General features: G+C 47.0%; 1 protein-coding gene and 1 long non-coding RNA gene across 21 annotated transcripts in view; one reads left to right on the top strand and one right to left on the bottom strand.

Annotated features, from left to right (window-relative positions):
• LOC139361570 (disco-interacting protein 2 homolog C-like) overlaps positions 1-6,328 on the bottom strand; it is a 60,680-nt gene extending 54,352 nt beyond the window's left edge. For all 19 annotated transcript variants that reach the window (XR_011619125.1, XR_011619122.1, XR_011619123.1 and 16 more), the window contains exon 1: positions 6,212-6,328. Coding sequence is in view for 14 of the 19 variants with exons in the window: in XM_071090150.1 (XP_070946251.1) it covers positions 6,212-6,233 (22 nt within the window). In the remaining 5 variants the exon portion in view is untranslated. The remainder of the gene's footprint in view (positions 1-6,211) is intronic.
• Positions 69-22,990, top strand: LOC139361573 (uncharacterized). Of its 2 annotated transcripts, none has more exons than XR_011619128.1 (3): positions 69-3,847; positions 6,128-17,097; positions 18,490-22,990. It is a non-coding gene; the product is annotated as an uncharacterized lncRNA (long non-coding RNA). The 2 variants fall into 2 exon arrangements; XR_011619127.1 differs by having other exon boundaries at positions 6,128-18,661; positions 19,929-22,990.
• Positions 22,991-24,183: the final 1,193 nt, after the last annotated feature.

Below are 24,183 nucleotides of genomic sequence, written 5' to 3'. Positions count from 1 at the left end.
TATTGAGCATATTCTATGATTTATTTTCTTTCCTTTCTTAGCATATCAGTTACTTTTTTTTTTTTTTTTTTTAAGTGGCTGCCTTGGAATTTGCAATATAAATTTACAAGTAACCCAAGTCCACTTTCAAATGACACTACACTGGTTTCTTGATAATGCAAGCACACTATAATAACAAAATAACCCTAATTCCTAATTGCTCTCTCCCATCCCTTGGGTATCACTGCTCTCATTCATTTCACTTATATTTAAGTGTGTGTATATGACATATACATAAGCATATAATACAGTATATTTACCGTCGCTATTATGAATGAACTGTTAAGTTAGATCTGTTAAGAAAAATGAAAGATTTTCTTCTACCTTCACTATTTCTTCTTTAATGCTTTTTGTTTTTCTATTTATTTTTTTAAACAGACAAGGTCTTTCTCTGTTGCCCAGGCTGGAGTGGAGCAGCATCATTATAGCTCACCGCAGCCTTGAACGGGATCCTGGGCTCAAGAAGTGACCCGTCTCAGCCTCTCAAAGTAGCTGGCACTATAGGTGTTGGCCACCACGTTTGGCTTTTTTTTTAATGAGACAGAGTCTCACAACGTTGCCCAGGCTGGTCTCAACTAAGCGGCCTCCAGCTCTACTCCCATCTTTGCCTCCCAGAGTGTTAGGATGACAGCTGTGAGCCCTGTAAACAGACTGTGCTCTTCCTTTCTTTGTGCACAGCTGAGTTACTGACCTCTACTATTTTCTCTAGAGAACTTTGAACATTTTTTGCAAGGCAGGTCTACCGGCAACAAATTTTTCAATTTTTGTAGGAGAAGGTCTTTTCTTTTTCTTCACTTTTGAAAGATAATTTCACAGAGTATAGACTTCTAGGTTAATGGAATTTTTTTCCTCTCAATAGTTTAAATACTTCACTCCACTTCTTGCTTTCATGGTTTTTGAGGGGAAGTTGAAAATAATTCTTATCTTTGATCCTCCATAGGGAAGGAGATTACTCTGGTTTCTTTGCTTTTTAATCTTTGATTCACCATAGTTTCAATATTTTATGCCCAAATAGAGTTTATTTTTGTTTTGTTTTTGTCGTCATCGTTTTTACATTTATCCTTCTTGGTGTTTCTTGAGCTTCCTGGATCTATGGTTTGGTGTCTGGCATTAATCTGAGGAAATTCAGCTATTACTGTTACAAATATTTCTTCTGTTCCTCTTTCTTCCCCCTTGTATTACCGTTATGCATATTTTATGCCTCTGTGGAAGTCCCATAGTGCTTGGATACTCCGTTCTTTTTTGCTTTTCAGCTCTGGAGGTTGGAGTTGGGTATTTCCCTTTCTCCCAGGTCAGAAGGCTCTGATAAAATCCCACCAGGTTAGTCTCCACTTAACTAGCTTCTCAGGAAGGTGGACCTAGTGAAGAGTGCACTTGCATATTGAAAAATGATTCCTATTCTCTTTCCCCTGTAGTAAGTATGAGGGGATTTTTCTCTGATGTTTACTTCGAGAACCTGATTGAGCTTCTGATGATACAACTCACAAAAGCATGAGACCCATATGCACAGGCCTCCTGGAGGTTTTAACTCTCAGACGTGGCCACACCTCACCACAGCAATTTGTCAATTCCAGTTCAGGGTTTCCAATCCCAGCGTGGGTTCCTTGGAGCATTGTGCTCCAGTGTATGGTGATTCATCTGCTTTACCTGTCCAGCCAATCTGGGGACAGTGGCTTGCCGGTGACCTCACGTCTCTTGCAGGTTTAAGAAGAGCTGCTGATTTTTCAGTTTGCTCAGCTTTTTACCTGTGAGGAGGGAGTGACAATTCTCAAGATTATCGTGTACAGAACCTGAAATTCCCCAACTGCATTATAGTGAAAAGTGTCTTCCCTTCCTCTGGCTCAAGAATTAAAATATTTTCATTCTCTGACACGTTGTACTCTGATTCCCTAAATATTTATAATTGCAGATTTAAAAACTCAGTTTTCTGCTGTATCAGACATGTAGACTGGCACTTTCCAACAGAATTATGAGAGTCCTGTTATAGAACTTGAAACCTTCCTTGTAGCCTCATATAAATATATAAACAGGTATAATTAATTTTACTGGTATATTTTTAACTCAAAATGCTCATGCTATACTTGCAATAAGAAATACAAATAGGCCGGATGCGGTGGCTCAAGTCTGTAATCCCAGCACTTTGGGAGGCCGAGGCGGGTGGATCACGAGATCGGGAGATCGAGACCATCCTGGCTAACACGGTGAAACCCCGTGCCTACTAAAAATACAAAAAATTAGCCAGGCGTGGCAGCGGGCAGCAACTTGGGAGGCTGAGGCAGGAGAATGGCATGAACCCGGGAGGCGGAGATTGCAGTGAGCCGAGATCACACCACTGCACTCTAGCCTGGGCAACAGAGCTAGACTCCGTCTCAAATTAAAAAAAAAAACAAATACAATATTTTCTATTTTTTATATTAACTGGCATGTCTTTCACGCAGCAAATCCAGTTCAGACCAGGCACACGTCATGTGCTCAGCCGCCGCATGTGGTGAGTGACAGAGACCATCCTGCATGTGTGTGCACTTTTTACTGCCTTTTTCTTGACCACAGATTCTACCCCCCGTTTCTCTGTGTATGCGGTGATTATTTGCTGAATATTACACATTGTGGGTAACTTGTTGAGCACACTCAGGATCCCTAACCTCCCTCTGAAGCTTTCCAGCTCTTGTTTTAGCAGTTAGCACAGGCACGGCTGGGTCATCGTGACATGGGCAGGCTTGGTTGGATTCGCTGTTGGTGTGAATCTGTGGAGAGCTCCCATCCTGCACCCACTTGGGTCTCCCCCTCCTGGACGTGGTAAGATGGCCATGCTCCGCCCACACCTGAGCTCTCTCTGATCTCCCCCTCCCGGACATGGTAGGACGGCCATGCTCCGCCACACCTGAGCTCTCTCCGAGCTCCGCCTTCTGGATGTGGTAGGATGGCCATACTCCGCCCACACCTGAACTCTCGGCACCACGGTCTGCAGGTGTTCTCCAGAGGGCAAGTGTACTGTGGGTGCATCTCATTCATTCTCCTGCCCTCGCCCTCAGGTTCTGGCTGGTACAGCTGTGGTCACAGACTAAAAACAGCCACCTCATTCGTTTTGTGCAGTTTTACAGTTGTTTAGGGCAGATGGGTGATTTGGGTCCCTGTTCTCTCATCATGGCTAGAAGTAGTTTTGGCAAATTATTCTTTTATCTTTACATTCGGAAACTAAAGGAAAGTTTCACCCATAGAATACTAGCGTTGCGACAATCCTAATGAGAGTTTCTCCAGAAACTAGGATCCAGGTCAGCAGCCAGTCATTTCATAGAAGATAAACTTCAAGAACATTCTCTGAAGGGCAATGAAACTGAGTAAGATCTAACCACTGTTACCAACAACCAAGAAAAATAGGTAAGAAAATGCAGCTAAGATTTGGATCAAGTAAGTACGGTAATAAACATGCAAACTATCGCTAAGCACAAATAGGCTGGGAGTAAAAAATTTTTATGACATTGACATTTACGATTTTACAAAACTGCCCCATATGATATATCAAGAGGACTCCTGATGAAAATTTACAAAGGATGCTTTATGGCTTATATAAAACTGTTGGTCAAATCCAAATATTTCACAAAAATAACATTTCAAATAATATTCTTTTATATTTTGCAGACATCTGTACAAGGAGGTTATTCATCACACATGACCCAGTAACATTTGTCAGCGGTTGGATTCAATACGAGAAATAAGCAAATAACCGTAACCGCACTGTTTCTTCCATTTCAAAGTCTTTTCTCTTATACAAAGTGGTCAAGAAAAATGCCCGTTGCCTTACATACTGGTTAGTGCCAAAAATTTGGTTTAAAATATTTCAACCCTTGAAATGTTTTACGTCCATGTTGTTAGTTACACAAAGAACACATACAAATACAATTATTTTGCCATAAGTTTTGGCAAATTATAACCATTAACTAAACAAACAGGAGTAAGCATGTTATTTTTGAGATAGGGTCTTGCTCTGTTGCCCAGGCTGGAGTGCAGTGGCACGATCATGGCTCACTGCACCCTGATCCTCCCACTCCAGCCTCCCGAGCAGCTGGGACCACAGGCACACACCACCATTCCTGGCTGATTTCTGTATGTTTTGCAGGGATGGGCTTTGGAATGTTGCCCAGGCTAGTCTCAAATGCTGGGAACTCAAGCAATCTGCCTGCCTTGGCTTCCCAAACTGCTGAGGTTAGAGGCATGAGCCACCATGCCTGGCCTAATCATTTTTAAAGAGTCTGCATTTATTATCGTTATTTTTTTCTAATTGAGATGGGGGTCTTGCTCTGTTGCCCCGGCTGGAGTGCAGTGGTGCCATCTCAGCTGACAGCAACCTCTGCCTCCCGGGCTCAAGTGATTCTCCCACCTCAGCCTCCCAAGTAGCTGGGACTACAGGTGCACACCACCAGGCTCAGCTAATTTTTTGTACTTTTGGTGAAGACAAGATGTACAAAAGGCATTTCTGTACATTTTGCCATGTTGTCCAGGCTGACCTTGAACCCTTGGGCTCAAGCCATACACCTGCCCTGGGTTCCCAAATTACTGCAGTTATAGGCATGAGCTATCGTGCCCAGTCCTTCATTATGTGCTGTGGCTTAATATTAAAATAAGGAAAGGGAGGAGCCCAAAGGAGCACGTTGGCAGAAAGGGCTCCCTTGTCAACAACTTGCTAGCATGGCATTCACTCCCTTGCCTGGCTGGCACTGCGTTCTTTCGATGAAGAACACGTTATGTGTCAATGAGAAACAGAAACGACATAGGAACACCCTGTCTCTACAAACACTTAAAAATTAGCTGGGTGTGGTGGCGAGCACCTGTGGTCCCAGCTGCTTGAGGTTGAAGTGGGAGGACCGCGTGAGCCCAGGTGGTCACAGCTGCAGTGAGCCAAGAGCTGCCATCATGATGCTGAATTCCAACCTTGGTGACAGAGCAAGACCTTGTCTCAAAACAAAAAGCAACGAAAACCCAAAATGATGCACTCTAAGTTCTGTCCTTTAAATTCCAGTACCTTCATTTGTAAAGGTATGTAAAGGTGAAACTCAGGAGCTGCCTGTAGTAATGTGGACGTACGCTTGACCTCAGCTCTGATCTGAAGCACGTCCTTCTGTCTCACTGCTTGCCAAGACTAAGCTAAATTTCAGAAGTAAAAATACTCCCGAAAATGTTGTACATTTTCAACTATTCGTATTGTACCTTAAGTTTCTTTGGTATTGGAGCAAAAATACTGGGTCATTTAAAGTGATATGTAGCTTCAACGTGGGATGTAAGGTGATTCAGGTCCTTTGAGAAGACAAGCTTGCAACAACGGCATGAATAATGTTGGAATCAAAATCACAGAAACTAAACACCAAATAGCATAGGTTCAATCCGTGTCTCTAACAAGTATCTGGATAACTAAACTTTCTGCTTTACTTGGGTGTGAAGATCATGAAATGTAGTTTATAATTATTTGGGCAGAGAAAATAGAGAATTGGGGTAGTTATGTAAAATTCAAGATTAAAGAAAAGCAGTATTATATAGCAGAAATATAAATTGGCTATTACCTTCAGTAATTTAGATCAGGGGTTGGCAGGTCCCTGCACCAAATCTGGTCTGTTGTTCTTGTAAATAAAGTTTTATTGGTAGACAGTCATACGCACTTGCTGTCACCCATGGCTGAGGGCAGAGTTGAGTGGTTGTGAGAGACCTTATGGCCTGCAGGAACTAAAATACTAGCTGGCACCTTGCAGGCAAACTTTATGACCTGATTCGGGTAGCTGCCTAAACTGTCCAATTCGCTTGTTCTAAAACAATCCAATAATGTAGCACACTTATCTGAAGATTTGAGAATATGCATGCAACAGCCTAATCAGAAGAAAAGTCCAATTCCACCCATAGGGTTACAAACTCTTCCCTTTTCCCTACAAGGAATTAAATGAATAAAACTGTGTGAGATTTTACTGGTATGTATCATATGTATCAATCTTGATGAAAAGTTAAAAATGTGTATTTATACAGATACATAGTGTTACTTTTCATGCACTGTTTTCGGACTTCTGGTTCACAAAATCTGCATTTCTGCACCATGATTTTGAAGGCAAAAACCCAACTTCTGGGCTAGCGGTCAATTCTGAGGCGCCCAGCATGTTCAGGAGGCAGCGTCGGGGAGCGTGTCCCTTACCTGGAGGGGTGTAGGCGTCCATGGAGGTCTACACGACCAGGGACCTGCGTTTGGAAGGCATAGGCACCGCCATCTTCTGCTCTTTGTGTCTGGCCAGAGCCGCCTGGACAGCTTCCGTGTGGACGTCTGAAATGGAGAGAGCTCAGTCACTCAGTGCTCAGCTTAGGTCCCAGAGGCCAAGCTGCACCCTCCTCTCTGTCCCCGCAGCACGGTTCATCCACCTTCTGAAACTCACCAACAGATGGGTGGGTGAGGAAAGAAAATCAGTGTTTACAGTTCCATAAAGACATTAAAATTTATTCACAGACTTTTAATTATTCATTTTATTACTGTAGAATCCATATCCGCAAGCAAACACTGGGTGTAAACTGCACTGAGATTTTTCTTTTTAGGGTGAATGCACCTTGATCTTTGGAGATTCTTTGTAGGTCACACGTTTGAGCCTCCAAATCCTTTCACTGTACCGTTGAGAGGCGTGTGCACGCCTCGCACCCCAACTCACACAGCCACGGTCGCAGCTCAGCTCAACACCGGCCATGGGCCAGGACTGTGTTGGCTATGGTTATGGTTTGGCTGTGTCCCCACCCAAATCTCAACTTGAATTCTACATCCCAGAATCCCCATGTGTCGTGGGAGGGACTTAGGGAGAGGTAACTGAATCACTGGGTCCCGTCTTTCCTGTGCTATTCTCGTGATAGTGAATAAGTCTCATGAGATCTGATGGCTTATCGGGGTTTCCGCTTTTGCTTCTACCTCGTTTTCTCTTGCTGCTGACATGTAAGAAGTGCCTTTCGCCTCCCACCATGATTCTGAGGCCTCCCCAGCCATGCGGAACCGCAACGCCAACTAAATCTTTTTCTTCCCAGTTTCGGGTATGTCTTTATCAGCAGCATGGAAATGGACTAAAACAACCATTAAGACATTTTGTGGCTATTAACCCATTACATTAATTCCACACATTCACTGAATGCCTTCTCTGTAAGTCCTTACGGGTTGGGGTCGCAGTGGTGATAAGGCAGACAGTCTCATGGCATCTCACGCAGGCCACTTCTTAAGGGATGAGACAAGTGATAGATGGGCTAGAGAATTAAAGCAGAGACAGATGCAGCAGCAACTCCAAACTGTGAAGCCAGGGAAGAACCCTCTTAACACAGAATCGGAACAACAGGAATGAAACATACCGGCTGTCAAGACGAGAATCTTCGAGACACAGGCAAAAATCCGCTCAAAGGCCCTAAACTGTCAGTGAGAACGGTGTTAGCAGAATAAAACCACCACCACCAAAAATGGCCAGCGTGAGTGAAGACGAGTTGGGGCAGTTTTCTCTGAAGCTGCGAGAATGATCCCACTGAAAGAGAATCAGACGTGGCTTTCTGGCTTAAAACCCCCAAGCTGCCACCTGAGACAGGACCCAGACCCTCAGCATCACGCCCACAAGCAGCTCATCGCACTGCTTGGTCTTGTCAGCCTTTGTGCACACTTCTCTCCCTAACTAGATAAAGAGCCTGGTCATCTGGCCACTATTTCTAATTCCCAGGTCAAAAACCATTATGTGACTGACTTGGCTCATGGCCGAAAACTGAAGGGATCAATGAGGTGACAGTCCACTCACTTCCACAAATCGCTTTTTGTTTTGCATATTCTCCGTTTTAAACTTTTTGGATGTAATTTCAAAGACACAGAAAATCTGCAAGACCAGCGTAGTGAATTTCCACATAACTTACCAGGCTCAACTTAGGCCCAACTGCTCCTATCTTACATCACTGCTTTCCCCCCTCCCCCATGAATTTTCTAAGTCAAATGAAAATAAATATCAGATACTATATCCTTCCATACCTAAATGTTTCAATGTATTTCCTAAACACAAGGATATGCTCTCACATTCACTTTCCTCAAGATCCGGAAATTTAACTGTCATATACAAAGTTCACTTTCAAATGCTGTCAACTGTCTCCATAATTTTCTTACTTTGTCTTCTTCTACGATCCAATCCAGGATGATGAATTGATTTGTCATGTGATTTTTACCCGTCCAGCATCCAAGTTTCTCAGGTTTTGTGTTTCCTGAAATTGGAAATGTTAAAGAATACAGGTCAGTTATTTCACAGCTTGTCCTTTATTTTGGTATCTTCCGGACTAGACTCAGGAGTATGCATTTTAGCAGGGACACCGCAGAAGTCTGTCTTACGTGACAATGTTAACATCGGCAACTCAGTGAAGGTGGTGCTTAAGTGCCTCCAAAGCAAAGATGCTACTTCTCGCGTTGAAATTAAGATTTGGGAGGAGACACCCTGACACTATGTGCATATTCTGTTTTCCATGAATTCTCCACTACTAGTTTTAGCATCCACTGATTTCCTGTCATTCCTTCTAAATCATTAGATCTTCCATATTCACTGAAAAATAATTTTATCTTTCAGCATTCATTTACATATGTCCATATATACTCACGGAGTCTGGCTTCGTGGGTTATGATTCATAGTTACAATGGTTTGTTCTGTTGCTCAACTGGTCCCAGATTTGACACCGGATTCCCCAGCCCTTAGACCAGGGCTCCTTCTAGTGAAGAACGGAGTTTGGAAGCTAAGAGTGGGCACCGGGTGCTGCTGGGCATTGCCGGCAAGTAGAACACACACACGCATGTACACGCATGTGCACCCACACCCATCCACAGGCACTTCTATCCCTGTCTACATCTGTCGGGAGCCACCAGCTGATACTTGTACCTCCTGCTGCAACCTAATCCCACGTGATCCATTCCAGGCTTTGGCCTTTTCTTATTTCTACCTCTTACCAAGAAAGAAACCTGGCACCTGCAGCACTCAATATAGTCACTGATTTATTAAGCTTATTTGCTTAAGTCTGGAGATACAGAAATGCTTTCAGAATTGCTATCTAATACCACGGTGAAAAATCTATCGAGTTCAGTGCTCATTTGTAATTATTTTTTCATTGTTTTTTTGGAAGGTAGGGAGTACAAAGTATACACAGTGAAATGTTCAGATCTTGAGTACACTTGGCGCATTTCGATAAATGGAAATCTATTACCCTAATCAAATCTTTTGCATCAAAGTTCCCACAAGTCCCCTCCCAGTCAATCCCAGCCCTCAAGAGACAGCCACTGTTCATTCTCGAGGAGTGTTCTTGGCGCTCTTCCGTCACCCGAGACTCGCATAGATTCTCCGTTGTCACATGGACTCCACGGCGTGGTGTTCACTCTCTGCTCAGTTCAAGGCTCCTGGAACTCATCCCCGTTGTCTGTTTTGGTTTCAGCATTTTGTACGTTTTTCCTGCTGGGAACTAGGACAATGTATGAATATATCAGAATTTGCTCATGTTTCTCCAGATGAGAGAGATTTATGTTGTTTCCAGTTCTTGGCTATGACAATTTACTCTGGAGATAATGTGCATTCTTTTACAAGGACACACATTTTCTGCTCTCCTTGGTGAACGTCTACAGCATACCTGCTGAGCCATATGGTAAGTGTACACATTTTAAAGAAACTGCCACATTTGCTGAAGTGGCTGTGCCATTTTAAGTCTCCATCAGTCTGAGATCCAGTCTGTCATATCTTCACCAGCACCTGCTACTGTCCTCCCTTCTCCACTCTTGTGAAGGGGAACCTCGCGGGTTTAAGTTGTACTTACCCAATGACTCCCTGGTGAGCACCTCTCATGGGCCACTGGGCATCTGTATACATCTGTTGCGAAGAGTCCATCTTGCATGCTTGCAAAATTCACACCATTTCTGGTTGTTTGTACATTTCCTAAAATGTTCTAAATAAGGCCCTGTGTCTTCTGTACATCAAGCATCTCCCCCTGCTTCCAAGTCTTTATGCCTTTTAGTTCTCCTAACTAACTTCACGGACGAGGGCCCCAGTGTGCACCATGCGAACCTGAAGCACGGAGAATGGCCATGCTCCCGACACCCCTGACTGTGGGCAGAGCTCCCCGGCTGCCACCACCGAGGAGGGGGGTCAGCTCTTGTTTTTCAGGAGTGGCCTTTATCAAACGGAGAAAGTTCCCTTCTGTTCCTGATGTGATAGGAAATTCGTATAAGGACTATTAAATTTCAACAGATGTTTTCCAGTGTCTACCGGGAGGATAAAATGGGTTTTCTGCTTTATTTTTTGTTAATATGGTGAATTACATTGATTTTTGAATGATGAGCCAAATGTGCAATGCAAAACTACAGATCATGAGAACAAACTCTAAGTGTTCATGGTATTCTTATCCCTTTTACATATTTCTGGGTTTGATTTAGTAAGAATTTGTTCAAAGCTTTGGCATCTGTATGTCAACAAGAGTGAAAGGCGTGAGATTTTGCCTCACATGCAAACTAACAAAGGGGGCCAGCACCACCCCAATGCACTGAAAGAGCCAGGACATTTCCAGGCCAGAAACAAAGGGCTTGTCACACACAGTGGGGCAGCAGGACCCACTCACCCCTGTCGATATTCAGGATCACACAGTGGGGCAGCAGGACCCACTCGCCCCGGTCAATACTCAGCAACGTCCTGTATCCCTGTACAACGACAAGATGTTATTTAGGCAAAACAAAATTAACGATCATGTCAAGAACTGCTTACATTTTTCTCTTCTGAGAAAATTTGTTTTTAGCAACCATGGCTCTCAAGGCACTCACTTGCACATTATACATAATACTGCTTGTGGCCAAAGTCATGGTACCTTCCTATTCTTATTTACCAAGAGTTCTGAAAGGTGAGTATTTTAAAGAGAAAAGAGGTATGTGGCTTACCCCAGGCTAAGGAGTGAGTTAGCTGGACAATTCTTGTGAAATATGTGCTTTTTCTAATTAGAAAATCTGAGAACAAGGTATCAGTGTGAGTCTGTTATCTCCATGAAGGAGTGAAATGGATGCTGGGAAATTGAAGGAGCTTCAGAACGGGAATCTCACAACCTCAAATGGGGAGACCAGCAATTGGGAAAGCAGTCACTCTGATTCATGGAGTTTTCGGAGATTCACGTCCACTCCGTCCTGCATTTGAGCGACTTTTCTTCTTGTGATGTGGACCCGATAGAAGAGAGGTCCCACGTAGACATTCGGCATTTGTGAGGGTCTGGCACCGTGACTCACTTCTACAGATTTAACATGTTTGTGTATAAATTACAATGGCTCAACTCTATAAAAACTGATAGCAGTTATGGATCAATTCCCTCATTTCTCACTTGGGCCACACTTCCTGTTTCTGCAAGAACATATCGCTTGGCTAGAAGGCACGATGTTGACATTGAAAGGAAAAAGGACCTTGTATAAAAATGATGTAGAGAATTCTTCTCAAAGGCCACTGGGACACACACTGTGTTGGTGACCAGCTGTCTACCGGCGCGGCAGCGAGAGAGACAGAGCTGCACGCGTGAGCAGTCACAGCTCCCGTGACCCACACCAAGACCCCCAGGGTGATGAAAGGCCAACCAGCAGCCTTGGAACGTACACTTCCTTCCCAAAATAGCTTCCCGAGAAACAACAAACAGTGATAATTGCAGGCATTTCTATGACTGGGAAGCAAGAAACCCTCCCAGTCCTGTTCCTTCTACACCACATCCAGAACAGGCGTACACCCGGTGTAGAAAGCTCCCAAGGCCTGAACAGATCATTCGATTCTAATTCAGACTGACCTAATCTCTGCAGTGCAGTCCTACAAACAGACTTTCCAAAAGTTACCAAACCACTACCTCAAACCTCATGCTTTCTCTGCTTCGAAAGAGGACATGCGGCTCGGTTTATACAGCCACCAGCACACACACAGGGTATTATCTTATTGCCCTTCAGTGCCAAGAAGAATCCTGTGGTCTCTCACAGTAAAAACAAAACCACAGCCACCACAACCCAGCTTTTCAAGTTGCAGGGAGTTTTACAGCCTCTTTCTATGTCGTCTTCCTTTTTGCCCCAAACTGGATATTCTTTTTACTTTCTCCTTATTTCCTGAATATAATTTGATCAATATAATCAAAGTGCTTGTGTTAGAAGCAACTTTACTTAAAAAGAATTCAAAGAACTACATCAAAATATTAAGAGTAGCCATTTCAGGGTGACAAGAGAACAATATATTGTTTTTGTTCATTATTTCCAACATTTGCGAAGTTTTTTGCCTTGAGTGTAGTCACTTTTGCAATCAGAGGTTACAGTGCTTGATGGAATGAGGCCATGAAGCGCACACACCACCGAGTTTCTAACACAGAGCAATCTGTGAGGAAGGATGGAGACACAGGAAAGGTTCATTTTAAAGCAATGCAAGTGTTTTTTTCATAAAGGCAAAAGACGTTTTTTAAAGTGTTTGTATCATACACAAGTCTGCTAAATTTGGTCAAAAAACAGAGAAAACAGTAACAGAAGAACACTTTAGCCCACAAGGAGACCAGCACACCCAGCTCGAGACCACTCCAGATGAGGCGTGGAGAGTGGTTTCCTCACAGCTGACCCACAGGATCGGGTAACACAAGCAGAAGGGAAACATGGGGACCACAGAGACATCAGACTGTGGACTTCATAGCAAGAGACAGCAACACAAACTAGCGGAGTAATTAAAAACTATGGTAAAAAGAGGTCCACATTCTATTTTAACCTGAAATCAGTGGCACGGGGACCACCACACCACCCTGCAGTTGCCTCCTCCCTCCCCCACACACAGCAGCCTCCTGGGACAACATCCTACTTCCAACTTGCAGTTGCCTCCCGTCCCACCCCCCCACAGTGGCCCCCTACGACAACATCGTACTTCCACCCTGCAGCTGCCTCCCATCCCCAACACACAGCAGCCTCCTGGGACAACCTCCTACTTGCCGGCCACAGCCTGGAGCCCCCAAAGCATGGAGGGGCTTAGCGAGCCACACAACATTCCCCCTTCACACCTGGGAAGTCAGCCCCTCACTGAAGTGGGTCCTGCGCCCACCAGCTGTGCACGATCAGAGGTGTGAGGTTATGGACCTGGTCACCAACTGTGCAGAGAGGCGTGAGGTCATGGACCTAGTCGCCCGTTGTGCACGATCAGAGGTGTGCAAGGTTCCAGACCTGGTCACCTGCTATGCACAATCAGAGGTGTGAGGTGATGGACCCGGTCACCCGCTGGGTATGAATAGAGGTGTGGGTGGTTAGTGACCTGGTCACCAGCTCTGCACAATCAGAGCCATGTGAAGTTACAGACCTGGTCACCAGCTGCACCCAATCAGAAGCTTTTGAGGTTAGGGACCTGGTCACCTGCTGTGCACAGAAGTGTGAGGTTATGGACCTCGTCACCCGCTGTGCATGATCAGAGGTGGGCCAGGTTAGGGACCATGTGCGTGGTGATGGACCTGATCAGCAGCCAAGACACCTGACGTTTCCAGTGTCATCCCGGCTTCTTTCAAAACTGGAAAAGTCTTCAGATATTTCCCAAAAGCTTGTCCATCTTTGAAAACGATATGCGTGTGCACAGGTGATACCGATGACTGAAGATTGAAGTTTAGAGCATTCCAGCCCCATGCCCATGTCCCATCCCATCTGCGAAAACTTGAGCACAAACATCTCCCTCTCTGAAGCTCCCTGAACCCTGTGGCAGGCCTGAGACTCAGGTCCAGTGTCCTGTCAGTTACACTGAACAAAATGTAATTCAACACTGGCCATGGGCCCTGTGCTTTAAAAACCACATATAAATCTCCCAAAGAACTACAATCTATGAAAGCTTTCATGGCTAGTATTTTAGGAAGACTGATCAGTCTTGACCTAAATCAAAGCCGACACTGCCCAAATTCACTCTAACCCCAGCTTCGTGCACAGGCAGCCATCGCCTGGCCGTCAGGGTGACCAGCAGCCTGGGCACAGACAGGACCAGCGCCGGTCCCTCCCTGCACCTTAAGGGGGCTTCTGAGCTGCTGTCCATGATCAGTGATGGTGACGCCCAGAGCAGCTTTCCGGGAAAGCAGTAAACCTTTCAGGTCCTCACCTCACGAGGATGGCCATGTATAAATCAACCGCCTTTGTTACTGCCCTGCCATTCTCAAAGAGGGGATGGGTTAAACTTCTTTATCCACATGCCCAACACAAGGCACACCTGCTCCAGCACGAGGCTCATCTACTTAATCCCGGGAAACTCACACAACCCACAATCAGAGGCCGCACACAATCAGAGGCCGCGCACAATCCGAGACTGAGCACAATCAGAGACCACACACAATCAGAGACCACACACAGAGACCCACACAATCAGAGGCCACAAAGAGGCCAGAGGCCACAATCAGAGACTATACACAATCACAGGATGTGCACAATCAGAGGCCATGCACAGTCTCTGCAACCTCATCAGAAACTGTTTCTGACCATTCACCTGAGGCCACCAAGTTTAAATGAGAGGCCCAGGTTTTAAAAGACAGCAGGAGTTCTCTGAAGGCAAACTCCGTGCATTCCACCATCAGCACCATTTGTGCCTGTCACGGTCAGGAAGAACCACAACCACGTCTCGGTGCCCTTGCAGTGCAGGGCGCTGCGTTTCTCCCCCTTTCCAAACCCGCGGCGGCTCCTGGCGACCCAGCGCCTCTGCTCAGCCACACGCCCCCAAGGCCTTCCTCCCTCACCCCACAGGGGAGCTCCCGCAGCCGGGCTATCTGGCTCATCACTCCGATTCAGTCACTTACACCCTCATTCCAGGCTGAAAATCTCTTCTGAAAATATCCAAATCTTACCCACGTCAGGCTCCATCTTTTCCCCAGAGCTCCTCATCCCCTCCAGAGCAGCAGCCCTGGTGCCCGTGCAGCCGGGGCCTGTGGGCAGATCCGTGGGCTCAGAATGCCCAGCCCCTCAGCCCCTCTGTGTGTCCCCTTACTCCCTGCTCCCTGGCGTTAATGCCCTCCGTCTTCGATTTCCTGATAGGCAAAAGGGGGTTAATTCTAAGAGTGCTAACCGAACTGGATCACTTAACACCATGTCGGGCCCAGAATACCCCTTGATCAATGACAGGTATTGCTGCGCTGTTACCATTGCGCTGGGTCCAGGTTTCCTGTGAGCCCTTTAGGCTCTTTGCCGTAAAGGCCACTCAATGGTCCTGTCCAAGCCTGTCTGTGGCAGATGGACAGGTGAGTGGCCGATGCACACGTGTGATGCTGAATGGGATCGTGCAAAGCTGGCCCCGCGTATTGTGGTCAACGTAAGAAAAAAGTCGCCCATGCTTGCTTGCTGCTGCCCTGCGGTGTCCAGAAGGAGCCGCTTAAAGGCAACTGCGCCGCACCTACCTTCTTGGAAGGAGACGGCAAGACCAGATTGGCTGGAGCTGGGAAGTTGTGCCCTACAGATCAGGGCTGCGTAACCCAGGGAAGGCATCACTCGAAACACGTGCTGGAGGGCAGCCAATCCGACCCGACCGTCCACCTCCAGGGTCAGCCATGGGGCTCCACTTGATGTGTCATCCTGATCACCCCTCACAGAGCAAATGAGCCTTTGACTTCAGCCTGTCCTAGGTACAACACCGACTCCCACCTCCCACGTCCTGAACCAGCCTGTTCCGGGGATTGCTGTGGAGGTAGAGGAGCAGGCCCAAGACATCTAGTGGCATTTCCTGGCAAGGACACTCACCATGCTCGACCATAAAACTCGGGTCAACTGGTTTTCGGAGGGACTGTAATTTACTTGTGGCACGCATGGATACTGATTGACCCAGGGAGGGGCACGGAGGAGGCTGAAGGAAAACCCATGGTGACTGCGCCAGGCATTCCCGCACACACCGACATCTTCAGACTAGGGCGGCGTCCTAGTCTTACAATCAAACCGAAAGCCCAGAGAAACTAGGGACCTTGTCCAAGACCAGCAACAGGTATGTGGGCAGCTGGGATTCAACTAAGTCCTTTCCTGGATCCATCCACGCTGCTCCCTGCCCCCACTCCCACCACCCCGCCATGGCCCCCGATAGACACAGCAGGTCTGAACATCAGGCACCCCGCACGCAGAGTACGGAGCAGAGCCGGCTTCCGCAGTGGGATCTCACACACATCCCACTCCCCTTCTTGCCGAATGCCTCGGGACTCTGTGCGGTCAAGTCTGCAGATGTGGCCTCACTCTGCGCTAGGAGATCTGGGTGGCCGGCAGCGTTTTGCAGAGTGCTCCTCCAGACGGGGCTCGTCGGCTGATCCATGAGACACAGGACACCTGAGAGAAGGGCCGACAAACCCCACAAAGTCGCTCCCAACATGGAGAGGAGAGGACCACAGCGGGGCTCTCGCAGTCCACGCTTTGGACAGGTCTTGCTGCAAACTGTGGTGCTCGTCAGGCGCGAGGAAGTTTCCCAGGGCAGGAGCTCTAAGTGACACAGCAAAAGCGACACAGGCGATGCAGCAGGATGTACTTCAGCTCAGGGCTCAGGAACCACGGGGTGCAGCGTGGCCTACAGCAAACCAGACACATCAGAAGCCAATGTCCCACCTTTTACATTCAGTGACATTGAACGGAGGGAGTTATCTGTAGCAATCATCTTCCTGGGGGACCCGTACAGCACGCATGACCACCGACACTGACCACGAGTCCTTCCTAGGTCCTGGGGGCTACCCCACTTTACACGCACGGTTCCATGCACAAATCTACGCGTGGCAGTTGTTAGCCCCAGCTTAGAGATGAGGAAAACGCTGCTGGAAAAGCTAAGTGAGAAAATCAGACTTCAGCACACCTGCCATCTCCAAGACCACTACTGCTCTATGTGCTAGGGTCTCAAGGGTTGGGTGTGTGGCATTTTAAGTGACTAATTGTAGGTGATTTTCTTCTCTCCTACACCTGTTTAGCCTGAACGTGCACGTACATGCTCTGCTGCAGGTGCACTGCCCTATGTAGACCAGCAATGCTCTTTCCTGCCTCGGGTTCTCGTTACTGCCTTCCGGAAAATCTCACCTGCTTTACAGCCAAGCCAGGTAGGCCTGGTCAGCCGCACAGTGAAACTCCTGCAGTGTCAGAGCTAAGTGCTGGCTGAGACTTTAACAGCGAAGACAGTGGAGTAATGGGGATAAACTGAGCAAAACTGTATTGTAACGCAGATGAACGTCTAGAAGCAAAAGAAACTGACACCCCTGAGAGCAGGCGACTCTCTTACTATGATGTTAATAGCAGCTTGCTGTTTCCAGTGTCTCCGTGTGCCAGGGTTTCCAGTCAGCGTTTGTGTTTATCTGCTCTTGGGCTACCTGATCAAACCTCTGCAGAGATCAAGGGTATCTAAATTGACCCAGTATCCGCAGGCTGGCTGCTCAGAGGCCGTGGTGTGGAACGGCCAGGACATCGCTTAGTCATACGGGGCACAAGCACGTCCCTTGCCACTCCTGTCTTTCTGTTTCATCAAACCCTCTTTTCTCCTGAATATTGACCATAGCAAAGTCATTAGCCTTCGAGATGCATTTGAAACATCAACTTGCTTTGTTCAAGAGGTTTAAGACACACGTAAGTCTTTCTTGCCATGCTCAACACACACAGCCGGCCATTTCTGAAGTCAGTGTTTCTGGAACAAAAGCCTTGGCCTGCCCCAGTGAACATTCACACTGAGCACACTGTCGCAAGGCTGCTTGGCCAACCAGCAGGGGGCAGGAGAGAGCTGCAGGGGCCACGTGGGGTCCCTGCAAGGGCGCCTCACTCCCTCAGTCAAGCGCGGTGCCTCCTGCCAATCCAGCGGCTTCCTCCAAGGGGAAGAGGCCTCTTCAGCTGCTACTGCACTGATTTCAGACGGCTCAGCCAATGGGGCAACAGATTCAACAGAGTTCTATGTTGTTTAAGGAAAACTTCTGTTACCAGGCAACCTTAGTACCATATTCAACGTAAAATAACCAACAACATTGTTTTCAAAACAACATGCTACTAGTGCCTTATCCTTCAATGCTGCTTAAACACGGAAAAGTATGAGGAAAAAAGAGCATGGCACTTACTTCTTAAAAAATAACACCTCTTCCAGGTTATTTTTACCCCTATCATAAAGACTTAGAACTATGGATTCCCTACAGGAATGTGGAGTGGGGTTGGATCCCCACACTGACCCAGACTCACCCCAGGTCAGTCATCCCCCCACCACGGGGTTCACACCTCTCCAGGCCCTGTCACCTCATCAAGGAAAGGTGGCGTCTCTGAGCTCTCTTCGCAGGAAGCACCCGAACGGGAGCTAGAGACACAGACACACCCACAACTACTTTGAAATCCTAAACATATTTAAGGACTTCATTATTAGCTTTTTAAAACTGTAAGAACAAAGTGACCCTGGTTTTAACCTCTCTGCCACAATAACACCGTGTACATCTGTCTTTTGCTATTTGTTCCTTCTCCAGCAGCTGCTGCCTGGCTGGCCGACTGCAGAAGAACAGCCTCTGGTACTCCCGGGAAGCCCTCGGTAAAAGCGTGAACACCACGATCACGTCTCAGGACGCCGCACATGTTAGGGTCGCCCACAGACCGCCATTCCCAGTGCCTAGAAGGCACTGAACGGGCCTCCTGCTCTTTGTAAATGTCAACTTTCCTAAGCTAAGTTGTGTTGAAAATTTTTAACTGCAGTCCACACGTACTTCTTTGTGTCTTGTTTTTATCCTAGAGGAATACTTTTATGGAAAATTAAGCTTGCAAGGTTGAAGGATTTTCTGAAAGTCGACTCCTAATCCTGGAAGAAAAAAAAAAATGGGCCAAATGTGGTGCTCACGCCTGTAATCCCAGCAGTTTCGGAGGTTGAGGCCAGGAGATTGCTTGAGCCCAGGAGCTCGAGACCAGCCTGGAAAACATGGCAAAACCCTGTCTCTATTAAAAATACCAATAATAATAATAATAAAGCTGGGCATGGTGACGTGTGTCTAGTCACAGCAACTCAGGAAGCTGAGGTGGGACGATCACCTGAGCCCAGGAGGTGAAGGCTGCAGTCAGCCCAGATTTGCATCACTGCACTCCAGCTTGGGCGACAGAGTGAGACACCGTCTCGAAAAAACGAAAAGCAAAAACAACTGTATAAATCATTATAGAAGGGAGCTGGCCAGGCGCAGTGGCTCACGCCTGTAATCCCAGCAATTTGGGAGGTCGAGGTGGGCAGATCACCTGAGGTCAGGAGTTTGAGACCAGCCTGGACACTATGGCAAAACCCCATCTCTAATAAAAATACAAAAATTAGCGGGGCATGGTGGTGGGTACCTGTAATCCCAACTACTGGGGAGGCTGAGGCAGGAGAATCACTTCAACCCTGGAGGCGGAAGTTGCAGTGGGCCGAGACTGCCTCACTGCACTCCAGCCTGGGCAACAAGAGTGAGAGTCCACTTCAAAAAATAAAAATAAAAATCAAGGGAGCTAATGTTTTTCATTTAAAGGAAGGGAGAAGAACATTCAGTATTTATACCTCTCAAGCACACATCTCCAGTGGTGTCCTAAAGTATTCAAGATACACATTCCTACAAATATAGCTCAAAACTACTCACCAAGTTACATGCTAAAAGCACATGCATTGTAAGAATGCTACATTATATTTTTTGAGCATCTGTATCCAATATTTTAGCATACTGGCAGTTTTCCCTTCAGGTGCTGTATGCCTAAATTATTACATGTTTAGTCCTTCATTTTAGAATTTATGACTATTATGCTTTAGGCAATAAACATAAGCTACTAAATTAATGACTTAGGGGAAAAGTTACTAAGTTAACTTGGAAGTTAAACTTTGCAAACTGAATTTGTTGGACCTCATTCAAGCTAGATGATCAGTTTTTTAAATTGTTTCCTGTGTGTTTCCCTCCAGGATGGAAATAGCTTCACTCTCATCCACTGTGCACACTGCAGCCCACGCCTCTCGTCCACCGCGCCACACTGCAGCCTGCAATTCACCCTGTACCAGGCTTTCCACACCGTACCTGAAAGTCACTAAGTATAACCAAGAAGGAAATGAAAAGCAGATAAATGACCTCCACCCCTACATCCAGCATGCAAATGTTAAACATTCATCAAAGTAAAACCAAAATCCCATGTTAGCTCACGATTGTAACTGGTAGAGTTATGTGCATGGCAATTTAAAAAGTCTAGTTAAGTAAAAACCTAATTGAGACTCTCAAGAAAGACATCTGCAAAGATTGACAGTGAGGAGAGGACTTCACTCTGCATCCAGCCTGTTCTGGAAGCCACGGCCAAATATCAGGTTGTATAGATCCGAAAAGCAGGAAAAAACAAGTGTTGAAAGGTGTACAGTCTCAGCAATGTACAAATTCGATGTAGGATGCTCAGAAACCTTGAATTTCCAATCAGGAAACAGCAGCATGAGCAAGTTTCCCAGCAGTGCCCACTTTCTACCTACGGCACGTGTAACAGTTACGCTGGCCACCTCCGGGGGAACAGAGGCTTCCTGGTCACATTCGCTCTGGCAGCCACACAGCTGGCCCCGCCAAACACCTGTCTAATACTGAGGAACCACTCTCTCCCTGGGCTTTGCTCACTCTAGCCAGGAGAGCATATTTACAGAGTACTTTACTGAGTCCTCGTTCAATGCGTCAAGCTTGTTGAAGGCAGGGCAACCCCATTCCTGGCCCAATTAAGTGAACTGAGCAGAGCAAATGCCTCCAGTTGCACGGCACTCAGTCACGACAGCAGTGGCCACTGTTCACAGGGCGCTGGCTTCGTGCCGAGAACAGTTACAAGCGTCTTCTCTCTGTCCGAGGAATGTGCACTGCAACCCTGTGGGGCCGTTTGCAACGTCCACCAGAGTTCTGAGGCAGCCAAGTCCAGGCTGTCCGTGGGCCTCGCCACATGGCCGTCCACATCCCCTGCAGATCAGACCTCACTGCAGGGACCACGGGTTCCAGGGCTGCCTTGAGGCACATACTCCCTTCACCACCTCCTCCTGGCCCCTGACATCAACCCTCACCACTGCTGCCAACACTTGATTTTCTCATGGCTCCTGAGGGGCCTGTTCTGCCCTTCCCTGCTCCCTGCGTCCGGCTTGGAGGGTGCCCACATCAACGCCAACGCTCACGTAAATCACCAACCTTTCCACGGGGCTTGATGCCTAGGAGTCTCAATATCAGAAAGTCAGATTCCTGTGCTTGTTGGAGAATTTCTTCCCATTGTACAAGGAGATAAAATTCTAGGTGCCTGCAATAACCTCATTTCCACAACGAAGCAACTTCAGTAGTAGCACAAAACAAAACAAAAAAAAAAGCTTTTTTTTTTTTTAAAACTTCTTTTATACAAGCTAAATACAATTTAATTTTTACATCCACGTTCTCATCAGCTCCCACCTGGTGAGCAGGCAAATAGTAATTTTCAAAGAAACAAATTGTTGCATAATTTTAACACTTAGCATTATCACTATTAAGCAAGATTTATCCCCAAAATACATGATGATCTTGTTCTCACGTTCAAAAATTGATTGTCACACAGTGAAATAACACTTAATGCAAAGGAAATTTTCTTTTCAGGTATCTGTTCTGGAAAAGAAAAAAAAAAGATTTCTGGCAAAGAGATAAACATTAATTATATAACAATCCAAAATGTCTCTGGGAAAAATGATGTCATCCAATTAGTTCTTTGAAGTGTTACAAATGCAGCTGAGTTTTAATAGTAATTTCTCCATAATTATCAAAAGAGTCTTTAAAAATCTTAGTGCTGAAATAACTATAAATGGATATAATACGCAAAGCAGAAGAGTTAACATTTGGGGTAGGATTTTGGCCCATATTTTTAACATATGCATAGTTATTCACCTAGTTGAAGCTTATCCCTCTCCTCCTAGGCTCTTCAAGACTGATTTTCAAACATAGACTGGCTTTTGGTACATGAAGGCAGCTTTAAAAGATGTCAGGATCAGGCCGGGCACAGTGGCTGAAGCCTGTAATCCCAGTATTTTAGGAGGGCAAGGTGGGCCGATCATTTGAGGCAAGGAGTTCGAGACCAGCCTGACCAATATGGCAAAACCCAGCCTATATTAAATATTTTTGTAATTAGCCAAGCGTGGTGGCACACACCTATAATCCCAGCTACTTGGGAGGCTGAGGCAGGGAGAACTGCTTGAAACCAGGAGGCAGAGGTTGCAGTGAGCCAAGATCGCACCACTGCACTCCAGCTTGGGCGACAAAGAGAGACGGTCTCAAACTAGAACTTAGCCCTCAGGAAAAGCATTGAGCACCCCCCACCCAAACCAACCCAAGGAATCACATGGCAATGGTTATCATCTGATTTCGACAAATAAAGTTCTGTTCTCCCCTCTGAACACAATGGTAAACACCTGCCATCAGCCCACAGAAACTCCCAGGACCCAGTAACACTGGACTAGCAAGATCAATGGGCCACGTATGCAGGGTTCAGCAGCAGAAAGTCATGGCACCGAGAATGGTGTGTGCTCAAACCAGATTCCTTGCTTTCGGGGTGAAGGGGCTTCCCGGGAAAATCTAGTCCAGTGGGATGGTTTCCACTTCCACCATGAGGAGGAAATGGGGGGTTTCCTGAGGGCACTGACAGGACCTGGGTCTCTGCCCCTTTGTCCTCTGTCCTGTTATGGGATGAGGGTGGGCTGAAGGCAGGTTTCCCCTACATCTTCCGGGCAGGAGAGATGGAGCTGACAAGTGGACGACGCTTTTTCCAAAACATTCCCATGTTTATAACCTGTTATCAACCTGTTTTCCCTGGAGATCAGTGAAGCAGCATCATTGATTCTCTTCCATTAGGGACAACCCGGTGTTACGGGAGGCAGGAGACGACATGCGAGCTGGTCTGAGTCAGTCACTTGTGTCTGATCCCCAGCGTGGTCGTCTATCAAATGGGCGGCCCCACAGACCAGTGACTTTGAACCAGAGTTCCATGGAGGTTGCCCAAGGACAGGGAGGGGGAAGAGGGGGAAGAGGGGGAAGAGGAGGAAGAGGAGGGAGGAGGTAGAGGAGGGAGGAGGAAAGGGAGGAAGGAAGGAAGAAGGGGAGGAAGGAAGGAAGAAGGGGAGGAAGGAAGGAAGAAGGGGAGAGGAAGGAAGGAAGAAGGGAAAGGGAAGGAAGAAGGGGAGGGGCGGAAGAGGAGTGTGGAGGGAGGAGTGTGGAGGGAGGAGTGTGGAGGGAGCACTGTGGAGGGAGCACTGTGGAGGGAGCAGTGTGGAAGGAGGAGCAGAAGGGGGGTTCTCTGAGGAGGAGGGCCAAGTTTTTGAGGTGTCTTGGAGTCAGAGGTGGCAGTGGCTTGGGCTCTAGGCCCTCTGTTGCATAGTTTTAGGCTTTAACTATTTATATTTGTGGACTCTTTAAAAGATTTAATTTGAAGGAAACCGGAGTTGGGGATACCTTGCTTCTAAAACACAATTTCTCAAGCCTGAGACTAAGTGCTAGGCATTGCTCATTCTGTTACAATCATTTCCTCCTATTTAAAATCAGCCACACACCCCCAATCTCTCTTCAGGGCAAACATCTTTTCCGAGGATCTCAAACAGCAGAGCGAGCGGCCCGTGACCCCAGCCGTGGGCACGAGGAGTGAAGAGGAGACGTGTGGAGAGGGCTGCTGATGACATGAGAGGTAGAGGCCCGGCACCTCCCTCTAGGGGCTGTGCTCCTCCAGGCCTAAAGGACATCCTCGCCTCTGGGGTGAACAAGCAGCACAAACTATCAACACTTATTCCAAAAGAACAGGAAGAAAATTCAAACGAAGTTAATACAGTTACCCCAACACAACACTGCAGCAGCCCAGAAACAGGAGGGCCAGTGAGCCTGAGGTGGGCGGTTCCAATAGCAGGACAGCGACGTTGGCATTAGGGCTTTTCGGCAAAGAAAAAAAAAGACACAAAAGGTAACATGGGCCACCCATTATTTCCTGCCAGTGGAAAGACACCCACAGGCCCCCAGATGCCAACGGCCCCTTGGGAACGAGCTCAAGCAGCACTTCAGGTCTTCGCACGAGCAGGCACGTGGTGTCCTCAGTACCCCCGCCTGTGACACACACACCACACTTGACTCCCATACCTGAGGGTCCAGGGGAATGGCGGGAAGTTCTCGGGGGACCGGGCATCCTGTGAGGGCACTGCATGACTATGT

Source organism: Macaca nemestrina, unplaced genomic scaffold, assembly GCF_043159975.1.
Source record: "Macaca nemestrina isolate mMacNem1 unplaced genomic scaffold, mMacNem.hap1 Scaffold_63, whole genome shotgun sequence".
Taxonomy (NCBI): Eukaryota; Metazoa; Chordata; class Mammalia; order Primates; family Cercopithecidae; genus Macaca; species Macaca nemestrina.
Note: the sequence above shows the minus strand (reverse complement) of the source record. Positions and strands in the feature narration are given on the sequence as shown.